The sequence below is a fragment of the Anguilla rostrata genome, chromosome 15 (assembly GCF_018555375.3).
Source record: "Anguilla rostrata isolate EN2019 chromosome 15, ASM1855537v3, whole genome shotgun sequence".
Classification (NCBI taxonomy): domain Eukaryota; kingdom Metazoa; phylum Chordata; class Actinopteri; order Anguilliformes; family Anguillidae; genus Anguilla; species Anguilla rostrata.
The window spans coordinates 21,398,771-21,414,398 of NC_057947.1; the positions used below are offsets into that span (position 1 = coordinate 21,398,771).

The 15,628-nt window shown below is 38.4% G+C and overlaps 1 protein-coding gene across 3 annotated transcripts in view; it reads left to right on the forward strand.

Annotated features, from left to right (window-relative positions):
- Positions 1 to 15,628, forward strand: part of LOC135240577 (inactive dipeptidyl peptidase 10-like) — a 169,755-nt gene that overhangs the window by 135,531 nt on the left and 18,596 nt on the right. For all 3 annotated transcript variants that reach the window (XM_064310206.1, XM_064310204.1, XM_064310205.1), the window contains exons 6-11: positions 2,209 to 2,261; positions 4,883 to 4,964; positions 8,754 to 8,874; positions 11,089 to 11,243; positions 13,300 to 13,397; positions 15,016 to 15,139. In XM_064310206.1, the coding sequence (XP_064166276.1) occupies positions 2,209 to 2,261; positions 4,883 to 4,964; positions 8,754 to 8,874; positions 11,089 to 11,243; positions 13,300 to 13,397; positions 15,016 to 15,139 (633 nt within the window). The remainder of the gene's footprint in view (positions 1 to 2,208; positions 2,262 to 4,882; positions 4,965 to 8,753; positions 8,875 to 11,088; positions 11,244 to 13,299; positions 13,398 to 15,015; positions 15,140 to 15,628) is intronic.

The following is a 15,628-nucleotide window of genomic DNA, read 5'->3' on the forward strand; positions in this document are numbered from 1 at the left end:
TCAACCCACAAAAAAACTGCTGCTGAACAACGTAATTACTATTGGCTTCATTGTGTCTGAGCCGGTATGCTTTCCAAACAAAGTTCAAACATTAGAGGCAGTTTTCAGTGTACCAAAACTTTTTTTTTGCCTCTATTCTACATCAATCACAACTTGGTAAAGGTGTCAGAAGGTTGATGTTGGGAAAAGGTAGACATGGTGGCCTTTCGTCAATCCCTCATTTTGCCATCAGTGTTATTTCTGAGGGGAGAACAGGTCAGTCATCAATCTCCTCACCTTCTCCGTCACTAGTTCTGGCCTCCCCTGACTCGGCGAGAGCTCACTGGCACTGTGTGCTATTCACCATCCCAATGAATGGCCTTTTGAATTGAAAAAGTTGTTTTTAATTCCACCCATCCATCCCTCATCGTGGCATCCCTTTCGTTCTCCTCTGTCGGACCATTCTTGTTAATGCTCGTATATCAAATGGCCAGCTTGGCAGTGGGTACTTTATTTGTGTGTACTGAGAGCCAAGCCAAACATTGGCTTCTGTGAGTGTTTTCATTGTGTAAGCTAATCATTTGTTCAGAAAGAGATGAGGAGTTTCACTACTTTTAGACCATGGGTATTGATCTGTCGTTTTGTGAATTCCTGTTAAGCGTTTCCCCAACATTTTGACACTTCCTGTTCTATGACTAGCACTGGTAAGATGCTGGGACACTTTTTTGTGTCAGTGTGTCCTCTTTTCCTCATCAAATTTGTCATGGTTACACTTGCATTAGATTGAACATAGCTTTATTCCCCGAGCCCCACATAGACCCAAACTATAAAATCCCTCCATGAATCGGTAATGCAAAGCTGGTGCAGGTGCTGTATGCTACATTTTTAATACATAATTCACATTATATATAATATATATAATATATATATAATTTTTGGGTGCCATGTGTTCTGCAATTCTTTTTTGAAATTTTCTTTATAAAAGAATCATCATGAAATTAATTCAATACTTCACAGTAAAGGAGGCACAACATTACTAATAAGTAATCATTGGCCAATACATTGCAAAGTATTGAGTGGGCTTTCTCTAACGCACATAAAGGATTTTACTGAAATATAAAGGTTTTTTCTTGCTGAAATGCAAGTCACTGTCTTGAGTAATGCAGACAAATACAAAACAATAGCACGGCAAATGGTCTACATTTTTAAGGCAGAAAATATTAGTACACTATAATGAGGATTGATAATTGAAAACAAAAAACACATCTGACATACAGTACAGTCAAATTTAATGGGTAGGTGGTTTTAAAAAGGACCACAAGGGTTCTGCAGCTAATTGGTGTATGCTATAAATAGGTGTATGCTCTTCCACTCTACTAGTAAAATTCAGCTTAAATAGAGAATTAAAAAAACATCTGGGTACAAATGGACTTTGAAATTCTAAAAATAAAACTGCCAAAATATTTGCAATTGTACTAGAGATGGGACAATGTTTGTTGATCACACGTGCTCTCTCACACACAGAAAAAAAAGGGTGTTGATGAGTAAACAAAATATGATTCACAATCCTCTTTGTTTCAAATGTATTTTATGGGTGAAAAAGACACACTTATTTATTTGACTTAAAATCCTTTGGGGTTTTGATATTTGAGTACATAACTGTAGTAAATGTATGTGTGCATATGCATATGCATGCAGGTATGAGAGTGTCTGTGTGTTCATATGTGTGTTTGAAAGTGTGTGGATTTGTGTATTTGTGTGTGTCTATGTGTGTGTGCGTACTGATTAACATATTGAAGTAATACAGGTTTGCTGACAGACCTGTCTGCCTATCTCTCACTCTTTCTCTCTTACTGTGATCTGACTGTTACATTATCACTTTGTGTGTGGAGTCTCCAGAGATATATCAATATGAGAGTTCAATGCAGAAAAGACAAAAACAGTCAAATAGCTTTTTTTGTGGTGTCGTGCTTCAGGGTTTTCAAAATGTTCTCTGAAGGGTACTTAATTTTACAGATACCATGCAAGAATTTTTCTTCAGCATCTGTCATCCATGTAAATTGCTTTTCACAGACTCTGTATCTCCCCCCCCCCCCCCCCCTCAAAACAGTATCTACAGCATTTTGTAACATTTTCTATTCTTCTTTTTGTAGTTCATGTGTATATCAATCATGATTGTTCAGTTTTTAATGTGTTTGGTAACTAATTGAACTTTATTTCCTATTTTAGGTATACAGATATTCATATACTGCATCATACATGACGTATAATATTCAAACAAGGTAAGATTCATAATTTGCATATGTCAAAGAGAAAGTCGGTTTCCATGCAGGTGGCAATAATTGTGTTGATATACAGTATAGCCGCGTTTCCACCAAAATTACCCGGAACTTTCAGTCCCAGGAACTACTTTACCAGGAACTAAAAGGTTCCTTCAGCCAATGGTTGTCTGCGTTTCCACCGGGGTCTAAAGTACCGCGAAGATTAGGCAAATTAGCCCACTGACGTTGTCGTCGGTCCATGTGTCATATGATTTCTTCTGTAACCTCATACTACCACCGAAGTAGCCTACATTATTTTCTAATAACCGGGACAGCCCGGAGGGGTTTATTCCACTTATATACAACGGGTTACCAACAATGACTATATATGGTTACTTTTGTATTTATTGATTTTCATATATCCTCTCAAACAAATTCATTAACAGCAGAAAACATGCACACGTTGTAAACAATTTGCTGTTTTATTACTTTCTCGTCGTCAATTCCATATAGGCTAATCGCAAAATGATAAGAATAGAACGAAAACTCGGACTTGCGTGAAAATGTAAATTAGTAGTGGTACAGCCACCGTTTTCTTTCCTTCGAAGTTACTGCTAGCCGAGCAGCGAGAAGTGTGCCCTCCAGATGCGAACCATGCACCATAAATGAGTCCATAGTCTTCCTGGTCTTTTCGTGGAATTGAAAAATGGCAGTAAAATTACGGCAGTCTGAAAAAGCTAAAGCGAAGATTACTAGAATTAACCTGTTATTTTACCCGGATAAAAAGTGCGGAAGGTGATTTCCAGTTTGCTTGTACTGTATCACCAATGTTAATTATGCAGAACTACCGCATACCTCACATAACTGTATCAAACGTTTTGAGTCAATTACAACGGGCTAACAAAGAAAATCCGGAAGAAAATATTCAGCAACCGAATTAATCCGTTTGAATGTTTTGGTAGCCTACGTAATATGCTGTCCCAGCATGAATGCTTAGCATTTTATAAAACGAATACTAAAGCAAGAAAAGAACAGAAGAGCACACGTTATAATTCCAAGACGTTGACAGGTTATAACCAAAAGTAGGCTACTGCGCCGCATAACATACAAGTTTGATTTGAAGTTATTATGAAAATAAATTGGTTTGCCGCTGCATATTTTCAAACATGGCGGGTAATGGCGGAAAATAAATACAACACAAATGCTACGAGTACTCGACCAATCAGAAATGTTCAGCGCTGCAAGCTCCACCCAAAAGGTTCCTGTACTTTCGGAAAGTACTACCCCCCGAGCAGGAACGTTTTGGGGGGTAAAACAAAGCCCCCAGAACTAAATTTAGACCCTAGTTCCTGCGGTGGAAATGCACTGAGTTCCTCAAAAGGTTCCTAGTTCCGGGGTATAGTTCCTGCGGTGGAAACGCGGCTTATGTGAAGCTTTTCAGGGCCCGATATTGGCCAACAATTATATAAAATGTGTGTTTGTATGTGTGTATTAATGTTGAAAAATACTGTTTAACCACACTGAAAAGTCCTTATTTCAAACCAAATTCCACATTAATGCATCAAAACATACTGGCTATTTAAACAAGGATCAGCTGGTTTTGCCAGAACTTCTAATTTGTGAAAACATGATTCCAAATTCTACAACAAATAGACATGGCAGCTCACCTGCTTATCTGAAACACATTAGAAATAACCTTTCAACAACTGAACTGTCTGTGCAGCAGATCTCATTTGCCTAACTCATGTGAAATAAGAGCATGCAATAAATAAACGCCTAAAACTTCAACTGACTCCCACTGTTATTTCCACTGTTTTTGTTATGTGATGGTGTGCCATTTGACATTTTATTTTCCATATACTGTACATACATACATGACACAACCCTGTGATAATTAAAATGCTAATAGCAACCATCAAACGTGTATGTTTGAAGTAACATTTTTTTTTCTTCTAACCACATGATTAGTAATAAAAAGGAATAATATTTCAGTTGGTCATCTTACTTTGCATGTTTGAAGGCCAACCAACTTCTCATGGTACAAGACTAACATTAATTAAATTGCAGTTGTCAAATGAAAAGGAAATGCAATTGCTGATTAAAATTTGAATTCTAAATGTAATCAAATTATGTTTATATACCCATGGACGTCAGTGCACAGGTTGTAAAATAGGCTTTAATGGCAGCGGGTATTAAGTTTAAGACGAGTTTGGAAGGTTTATGAATAATTCAGTTTGTTTTATATTGCCTTTAGTGAGGATTTCTTATAAGAAAATATCAGTCAAAAATACAAAATATATAGCCTAATGGCTTAATATTTATTTATGGTAAGTGCTGTGGTGTAAGCACAAAATACCACTAAAATACCACTCTAAACCTTGTGGTTCTGGGAAGGGAAGCACGCTGTGATTTCAGCCTTGTGCCGCATTGCCACCACAGGTATCTGTAGCATAAGAACCACACAGATTGTTGTGGTTTATTCTTTTAATGTTTGGATCTTTCTATGTTCCAAAAAAAAATAAATAAAAATAAATATGAGGGTGTTTTTAGTAGTACCTGTTTAAACACTATTCTGTGTCAGTGAACTGTGTTGTAAGCATGAAATTGTCTGCCAGTCTTTCATATGTGTCTCTGATTTGAAGTGAGGTGTGGCAGCTGAACCCTCCAGAGGTGCCAAACTCAGTGCTGCAGCATGCTGCATGGGGTGTGCAAGGTCAACAGCTGGTAAGACCTTAATCTGGAATCAGTCGTCTCATGTCCTGGCAAGTGCTGCTGAAAGCAAATAGGACTGCACCTATTTAGTAGGCATGCTTCACGTGCTACACAATTATAGCATTCTGGGTTGCACTATATTAACTGCTTTTGAAAGTGTAAACAGGCATGTGTTGCTTTCTCATGGAAGACCATGGTGTAGGACTAACTTAACAGTGTATCAGGCAGCCACAATACCCCAAAATGATACAGATAATCGTGAAATGGAACAGTTGTTCTTCTGAATTAAGCAATTCTTGTTAATTAAGCAGCGATTGTAGTACTTCAGAGTGCATTTGGACTAAATGATACCAGCCCAGGGATAACTTAACTGGGCAAACAAGGCATAAAACCTGCTGTACACAATATTTCAATGATTCTATGCGACAAAATGGGATTTAAGGCCAAAAATGAGCTAAATTGGACAAATTCAGGACAATTTGGTTCAAGTTCAGTACTTTTTAAAAACAAAATTAAAGACAAGTGTTGGCTGAATTCCAGTCATCTGAAAGAAAAAATGCTTTTTACCCTGTCAATGACAGCAAAGTAGTTTGAATAGTTTATCTGACATGTGTAATGAAAAAAAAAAATATTACAACACAATGCTTCTCCAGCACTGTATATGACCAATGCAATGTTTGTTTGCATCTCTCTAATTCAGCAGTGTAGTATAATGGGTAAAGATCTGGTCTCATAGCCTAAAAGGTCACAGGCTCCATTCCTGGGTAGGAAACTGCCGTTGTACTCTTGAGCAATGTACTTAACCTGCATTGCTTCAGTAAATATCCAGCTGTATAAATGCAGCAATGTAAATGCTAGGAGTTTTGTATGTTGCTCTGGATAAGAGCATCTGTTAAATGCCTGTAATGTAAATACATTTTTAAATATGTATATCTGAGAGTCTGTTCCTGTATGTTTATGCAATGCCACCAGCCGTAACAAAGCTCAGGGAGCTTATTGATATTTTTCATCATGTCATACAAAGTTAAAAGAAAAAAGTAAACATCACAATGATATCATCTGTATGCATCCATATCTGTGAATGGAGCAAAATGGTTGACCGCATATTTTATCACCTAATTGAATAAACACTATACAACAACTTTTGTATTAGTATTAGCTTTACTATTTTCTGTTTGTCATTATTAGAGCTCTGTCATTTGTTTACATTAGACACATAACCCCTCTGTTGACAATTACGAGGATATAACATTTTTGGAAACCTCTTGTCTAAATTAGGCTTGTTCCCAAAGGTTTATTTGGATATAAATCATCTCCTCCTGCTCCATTAGAGTGCCATTATCATTATGTCAGAAATGAGTGTGACAGATGTGGAGATTATTCAGGGGGTATCGCTCTGGAACCGTGCTCGCTGTGCAAAAGGCAGAAAATGGGAGGTTGCAAGCACGTGATTCAAGGTGACATTATTGGCTTTTTTTGAATGTGGAATGAAGCTTTTGCTTTTGGGAAATGGGTCCTGCCCGCTGTAGGAAAAGGAAAGTGAAAGCAGCATTTACATAGCAAGAAGGATGATGTGTTACAGGCAATGTGGTAAATCTGCATGCCTCAAAATTGTGGCTTTTTATGAGGCAAGGGCATTTTTTAAAACTGAAATTTGTTAAATACTAGTCACGCTTCATAAGGAAATCAAATGGAAAGGTTTTTATCTGAGTTTTTATTTTTTTGGGAAAGAAATTCAGACATTTTTATTTTTATCAGCTTCACAGCTGGATGTAGCACCATTCTGGATCCCCATTGAAACATTTATTTCAAGATATAGCAAAGTTTCCAAAGTATCATGGCAACATTGACGACTTGAGTCTTATAATAGACCAGGTTTTGTATATATAGATTATGGTGACGATTTCACAGCTTAAATGGCTTTGGAAATGTGCACAGGCAAATTTCCCCTGACCCCTCTCAGCCCCCTGCAACACACATGTATTCCTCATTCTGAATCAGTGGGAAAAATCTAGTAACAGATACCGTACAAACTTCACTATTGGCTTCTGATGCACTTTCGCCTTAAATTATAGTTTATTGTGAATAACCCAAGTAGGAATATCTTCTTTTAAAACAACCATAATTCAAATTTTTTGGTCATATAGATATTCAGGTGCTAGTTTGTTTGATCTCATTTCCTTCTTCTGAAAAAATTTGAGCTCACAGTAATGAGATGTTGTTCAGATTAAAAGGGAATGTGTTTGACTTGATTTAAAGATGACAAATATTATATAAAGCCTATGAAAATAAAACTTTGTGAAAACAGTTGAACTGCCATAAAATGTAGACACTGTAAAAGCAGCAAATCGCTCGAATGCTTTGTTGGTTATGAGCTGCTTTTACGGACAGTAGATTAGCCTACTGAGTGGGATTTTCACATACACAACATAATAAGTGCTAATGGTACTAATAGAAAAATTGTTGACGTTGACGGTGGTGACATTTTAAATAAAACATTTTAACTGTGTGAAATCAATTATATAATATAAGATAAGATAGACTTTATTGTCCCGAAGGAAAGTTGTCTTGGCCACGTACAATATCTGCTGTTAAAATATGAATAACAAATATAAAATAAATATAAATATACAGTATACAGTGCAGTCCCTAAGTATTTTGAAGATTTTTGTTCTGTACACCAGGACATTGGATTTGAAATGAAGCAATAAGGGCATGAGGTTAAAGTGTAGGCTGTCAGCTGTAATTTCAGGGTGCTTACATCCACATCGGATGATCCATGTAGGAATTACAGCCCTTTTTATACATCATTCTCCTATTTTAGGGGACCATAAGTAATAAATAATTGGACAAATTAACAATTATCTTAAATAAAGTAGTTGGTTGAAAATCTTTCGCATTCGATGACTGCCTGAAGTATCCATAGACATCACCAGATGTTGTAACATGGGACTTGACTGAACATGTAGAAGAGTTTTCACAGTTTACTTGCCTGGTTTCTTGGGACTGGCCTGGTTCTGATTTAGGTGAAAACAAAAATAGCAGACCCTGGGGACCTCCCTGCTCTAGATGACAGCAATGCTTTTCAATGTGCCATTCAGTTTAGCTCAATCACACAAAATGAAATCTGAAACTGAGGCACTTAAGCTCTGCTCCTAATATGCCAGATGGCATGTTTATTCATAAATCAAAGTCATATAAGGCAGGAAGTGTGATCTATGCTTACTCGCTGATGTGCCTGGCATTACACAGTCTGGCCTGGCATTCATGGTCACGAATGAACAGCTTGCCCTTGGGTGAAGAACAGCCACGGGAGGAGTCCATCATAATTTATATATAATTACTAACTCAGGTTAATTAAACATCAACCAAACCCTACCCCAATCTAGCGTGTAATTATGAACTTAAATGTATGTCATCATATATTTAGAAGGTTGGCACCCTAACACAATGCCCTGTCCAGAATTCAAACTTTCAAAATTCTGACTTGGACCTTAGTACCACACCCAGCTCCTCTCTGCATCCATATATCACTGAACTTGTCTTTGTGATTCTGCACTATTCACAGGATAATTGCCCCCTTCTTACTATATTGGCCCAGATTTAATGGGACCCTAATAGAAAGACCCTGATTTTTTTCCAAAGCAATTTCTGGAAACTTAATCTTTCTTGATAAGAGAGACTTACAATTTGTTTTTCCTTCTGTGTAACTTCTACAAACAGTTAGCACTGTTGCAGCCACCTGTACACTGCTGTCCTGTGAAGTCATGAACAAACCGTTCTCTGTCTCTCATAATCCAGTTATACATCTTTGAGAACAACATCTATTACCAGTCAGAAGTCAAGAGCAATTCTCTCCGACTGACATCCTCAGGGAAGGAAGGAGTTATCTTCAACGGGATTGCAGACTGGCTGTATGAAGGTAGGTGTGTGGATGATGGGGTTAATTCACTAATCTTTTATAAAGTTACGTGTGTCAAATTATCAGAATTTATAATTAACTTGCAAATATATGCGACTGTTTCTTCAGGGATGAAATTTATCACACTAATGTGGATGAAAAAGAACACATGCACTTGATCCTGGATCATAGTTAAATACCAAGGTTGTATTAATTCAAGTTTATACTAAGAGCATATGCAATTCATACCCAGGGATATGTAGTCTCTAACACAAGATTTCAAGGAAGCAGTGCTGTTTTCAAAGATGCAGCATAGCATTTGTTCCATATATTATGCTGACTGGCACAGAGGTGTAAACCGTAGTGCTTACAGGAGGACATTGATTTAGGTGAGGGGAGATGGAGAAAAGAAGATGGAGATGGATTCCCCCCGACAAAAATAGTTAAACGTTCAGATGGCGTAAATGTTAGGGCTAATCAATTAAGATCAGACGTTCTCATGAAATCCAGGACAGATACGGTCCTTCATGCCTTATGGTTTCTGAAATCAAATAATGAATAATAATAATCAGAACGATCCCAATAGGGATCCAGCAGCTTTGAAGTGTGGACTACTAGTTTATACAAAAGGGAAATGATGCTGTCATTGAGTGAAAGTAATACAAAGTATAAACAGTTGATTATAGAGGTATCCTGAACACCTGACAGACGTTATATATGGTTACTGCATATGAATTATTTCCTCTTCAGATTAAAAAAAAATCAGCATCAGATATCTGTGAGGAAATAAACATAAAATGTCCCTTGGTTTCCGTAGTGACAGCGGAAGATAAAGCAATGAGTGAACATTATCTTTATCTTATTTATGTTTCATCCATTCCTGTGGATCGAGAAGAAGCTGAGCTGAAACGCGACAGTTGGCGGCATTATGGGATTGTATTATTTGCCGGAGTGGGTTCAAACGCTTGGTCCTGCCGCCGGCCTGGATTCTCACAAAGGCAAAGAGAGGAAGAGAGAATTCCCGCCTCCTACATCAGAAAATGCACCGGCGGCTGCTAAAGGCCTCTATTACCATGGCGATAGGGTTTCTTGTGAGATTCCCTGCTGTGGACAGGGGAGGGGAGGGTAAATGTGTGAACGTTAATCTGCAGGGTCTCGCCCTGGCGGCCCGTCCGTGGTCGTGATGATGGCAGGGGTCGCGGTTGCTCTTTCTTTTCTGTTCTGTATTCAGTTGCCTTGCCGTAATGAGGTCACCCTCAGAGGCTCTCTGGAGTTCTGTTTTGTTTCCTTAGTATCAGTCCATCCAACTGGCTTATTGAGATGTTCCTTTGTTTTATTTATAATTCAGAAGAGCAATTTGAAAAAGACTGGAGGATAATGAATGCTGGAAGAGATGCTGGTAGGCAGAGGGGCGTGCCCAGTCAGCCATAACTGTAAATACAGCCTAGCATAACATTAAAGCTACTGTGTCTGGGAGGATCCAGTTTCAGTTGAGTTCACGGCATTGTGTTGTGAGTCTATGTGCTGCTGAGAAATTGAAGATGGTTTGTGTAAACACCAGCACTCTACAGAGCAGTCAGCTGTAGTGTCTCACCCAGCGTTTGTCATTTGACCAGGAATGAGAGGCTAGACGTTCTGAAACTGCTGTGCAATGTATCTGGGGCAGCATTTAATTGGAAATTGCTTTGGATCTTGGGCAGTTCCTTTTGGCCTTTATACTTTGATCTTGCCATCACTCTGATACAAGTGAATCTTTGTCTCATCAGTCCACCAGACCTTTTTCCCAGAACTCTGAAGGCTCTTGTAGGTACTACATAACAAACTGTAACCTGGCCATCCGGTTTTGCAGTTAACTAGTGGTTTGCATCTTGCAGTGTATCCTCTGTAGTTCTGTTTGTGAAGTCTTCTACAGACAGTAGATTCTGACACATCCACACCATTTCTTCATTATGATAAGAATGATTTGGTTATTAACTGTAGATGTCTTCCTTGGCCTATACCAGGCCCTGATTACAAATCTAAAATTATGGAGTATAGACCCAAATCAAGAACAAATACCATATGTCTTTGTCCCAAACATTACAGAGGTCACTATATATGTGAAATGTGTGCTCCAGCACATGGTATGGCTGCTTAATCTGTATCCCAGGATAGATTTACTACCCAGGGATGTGCGATATTAGCATTGAAATGAAAGGTGGTGCCTGACTTATGGTTTTCGACCACTGTGTTCAGAGGAAATTCTGCAGTCCCATGTGGCGCATTGGTGGTCACCGGGTGGGGAAAGGCTGGCATTCCTCCAGATCAATGACACCCTGGTCCCCAACATGGCCCTCCCACGATTCACTGGCAACCCCTATCCTAAAGGGAAGAGGTACCCATACCCCAAGGTAAGGCCTGTTAGAGCATGTGCGTATGTGCATGTCCGTGATGCAGTATCTATTAAAAATGTGTGAATTCTGATAAAATACTGCCTTTTAAGGTGAATTAATGCTTTAACTGGCAATTAATCCATTTGAAGCTACGGGAGTTCCTTAATACATCATTTTTTTAAACACACTAGTAATCGTGTTCATTTTTTTATTTTTATAAAACATTTATAGATTCATCCTTTTTTATTATTTACACAATGGTCGTTCGTACATTAGACATACCCTATTCTTGGCAATTTCACTGTAAAACAGTTGCATATGAATGAATAATAAGACAAGAGATATTCACTCATAGAATGTACACCAGCTTATCTGTTATTACTCATAAGGAGTTTCAACTAGCACCGTGCGTTTTCTTTATCATTTAAATGTGTTCATTGTAGGCATGTCCAAGCTTGCAGTGCATTCAATTCAATTCATTTACCATTCAAGGTAAATCACATCATTGTGTCATGTGTCAGTGTGTATGCATTTCAGGCTTGAAATAACTTCTCAATCAACGATCAGTACTTTGTAAAAAAAAAAAAACATGCCTTTTTAGTGATTTTTCAATTCCAACAAAATGAGTTTTATATCTGCTTGTCAGTTTCACACTTTGCTAAGACTTTACATGCATGTCAGCAAACACAGTCCTTTCATTCATAATGCATTTGCGGGCTTATCGAATGGGTACTGTGGGGCACATGTTTCTTTGTGACAGAGAGCTTTAAAGAGCCTGCCTTCTCCCGGTCCAGGCAATCCTGTGACTGAGAATCCAATACTTGGGCTTTGAGATGCCCCAGGAGGCCACAAAATGCATTTTTGATCGGGAGTTTAAATAGACGCCATTGATCTCTGCTGGATATGAGCATTTGAGAAGCAGGGGCTGGTGTGCGGCATTCATGCATCAGTACCAGGCTTCTATCCATGGTGAGAATAGAAGAACAGCCTTTTCAAAAAGATGAGCGGTGGAAAAGGTCAGCGGCGCATGTTCCACCTCTGCGTCAGTTTCATTGGGCGACTCCTTCCAGGTGGCAACAAATGGTCCGTGGGTCACATTTTCGCCTTCTCCGTGTCGGACCTTGTAATCCACCTGGTCCAGTATTTATCAACTGTAGCAAATAGGAACAATTGTAATCCTGGAAAGCATCAGTCCAACTGTAATCTAATTCAGTTTTCTTGCAGGTTTTTTGGTTGAGTTCAATGACCACCAAAACCATGTTGCTGTTTAACAGTAATGGAATCAACTACAGACAGCAATGTAGGCAGCATCAACACTCATGTCAGCACCAACAAATAGCAGAACTGAAATTTGCTCCTCAAAGTAAAAGGCGAGACACGCTGCTGTTATTTTGAAGCACAGCCTGAGTAAATAAGTGAATATTCCAGAAACTCCTGTGTTATAGCAGTTTTTTGGAAATGGTTGTGGTACAGATACACCAGACTGAGAACCCGTCAGTCTGACCTGGCTTGTTGAAAAGAGGACACAGCCAAACAGTGCTTAATTCATTAAAAATTATGTTTGAGATGTGTATAGCACTTCCAGGTGGTCCTGTACTGATATGAGAGCAATTTAGGTTATGCAGCCTTCATTATAAAATCCAGTCAGTGCTGTGCCTTTCCTCGGTGTATCACTGTTGAAAGAAGGATCAGCTTGTGTTCTCACAGTATCTTCCTGTGGTGAAACTATGGGAAATTTTTAATTACAGGGACCTCAAACAAGAATGCCTATAATGCATGAGTTTTCCAACTGAGACAGATTGTCTCAAAATAAATCATTTTCATTTCTCTTGCATACTGTTCCTCCAATTATTCAAAATAAGTTTTCTTGTAAAAACTACAATGGGATTCATTTTTTGTATTAAAAAAAAAGCTATTTTAAAAAGAAAGGTTTTCAGCAGATTTTTAAATGATTTTTTAGCAGCATTTTAGCCACACTGACTGAAGCTGGGTTGAAATTGTGTAGTATTTCTTCCTGAGTAAAGTTTTGTGAAAGAGCCAAAGTACGTCTGACACAGTGATTCTGCATTGGTAGGCCGGAAGCCCCAACCCAACTGTGAAGCTGTACGTAGTGAACCTGTATGGCCCCACCCACACCCAGGAGCTCCTCCCACCAGATGGTCTGAAAATCAGGTGAAACACACCCTCCATCCATACTCACATACAGTATATGCATTGTAGTTCTGTAAATCCCCTTAAAACAATTCTTCCAAAACTTTGTCCTTGATCCTGGTTTTTGTTCCAAACACAATTGCAATCCTAGAAATTTAACATGCTGTTAATGCTGTTTCATTTTGAAAGGGACTATGTATTCTCTTATTTATTTACTATCTAAAAAATAGCTATATGTGCCATTAAGAATGAATGTTCGCATTGGGCTGTATTGCAAACAATTACATAAAAAGAGGTAACACAATTAACTGATCAAATTTAAGACAGAGTTGAATTTTCACCAATGAGCAGCCTATTGATTCATCTTGGTTCAATGCGAACATGGGACTTTTATTCTTTGCCTTTTTCAGTTCTTCTGTCTGCTTTCAGTTGTTCTTTTGTGATTTTTATCATTGTATTGTACATTTCTGTCCTTGTTCTGATTTGCAAACACAGTTTTGGATACTGTTTGAATACTGTAAAATGGTTTTATTACAACTCAGATTTTGAGAACTGCTATACAAGTCAAATCATTATGACTATTATGACTGTATATCAATTTGCTGGAACCATCGTATGCCTTCAGTTAGTCATTTATTTGTTTGGCATTTCTGCTAATATACCACAAGGGTGCATATTCTTGCCATGTACTGTAATTGGTTGAAGCAAAAACTGGGCATAGCACCAGCCACCCTGGAAACTGGGAGCTAGGTGCCCCTGGATTGTGGCACTAGTTCTCCCACTGAGTGCACTTGGAATACATTTTGAGCTTGAGAAGTTTATTCAGTAATTTATGAATATAACATTTTTCATGTTTTAACCATGCTTTTCACACATTCTAGAATTTCTCATAATCCCGTTACTGGATATTCGCAGTTGAAAGCACATTCATTACTCTATCACTTAAAACATTCAAATTCATTTAACCATAGAATCTGGCTTTAGGCACTCGCATTAGTTAAGTCCTAATAGTATCTGCAGTACAGTGCTTGCTGTGATAATGAATAGAAAGTAACAGGGCATGATCCTGGTCCGGCAAGATTGTAAGCCAGTTTCCCAGACACCATTTCCAAAGGGAACATTGAACCTACAGTGCCATGTCTCAGAAATGTTAATGTTCAGAGTCATGGACATATCAGCAGAGATGCACTCCCATGCACAGTAAATGGGCTGATTGCATGGGAGATACATAAACACATTTTTCATCATCCAACGATTTTATGTATGCTTTGGTGTGAGCAAAAGCTTCTGCTTTAAAATAAAATCATGTATTACTGTTATGCATAATTTGCACTGCTAAAGAAAATAAACGTAAATAGTCTTGCTTGCATATTTCAATTCCATTGTGTTTCCATCTTTTGCTTGGTTTTGTTTTGTTTTTTTTTTGTTTTTTTTGTTCAAAAACAAACATTTTCACTAAAGGTAAGGGTGCAACATTTCATTCCTGTCTGAGATGTCTAAGAATACAAATATATTCTTGAACTGATTTTTGGCAAGATTGATTTTTGTAATCCCTGCAACACAGTGCCCTTACAATTGAAGGTTATAAAATGTTACATACCATGAGTTAATGCTGGCATGTGGTTGCCTTTCCTTCCAGGGATTATTATGTAGTCATGGTCAAATGGATCAGTACCACCAAGGCAGCGGTCAGGTGGCTGAACCGAGCCCAGAACGTGTCCATCCTCACTGTGTGTGACACCAACATCGGAGTCTGTATAAAGGTAGGCGTGGCCATGTCATAGGGTATATGGCAGTGGTGCCCAATCGTCTGCCATGGAGGGCCAAGAGTGTACCGATTTTCATTCCAATCAATCATTGCACCTGCTGATTTTCCCAATTAGTTCCCTCCTCTCTGGTTGACAGTGTGTTAATTAGCTAAATCAGCAGCTGAATTGATTGGTTGGAAGGAAAATCTGAATATTTTTATCCCTCCAATGGCACATGATGGGGCACCACTGGTATATGACATCAGGTGGGCGGTGCCTGTGGGAGGAGAGGGGCAGGAGCTGCTAATGCTGTCCACTGATTTTATGTGTTACCAGCTGCTGTCCACTAGCTTGTTTTACAGCACCAATTCAATCTAACTGCAATATGCTTGGTCCCCCAACTCTGAGAAAGAAATTAATTCTGCAGTTCTTCCATTGAACCATAAGAAATGTTTGTAAAGCAATGAAGTTAATGAAAATGTATTTTTCTTGCTGCAACATTTT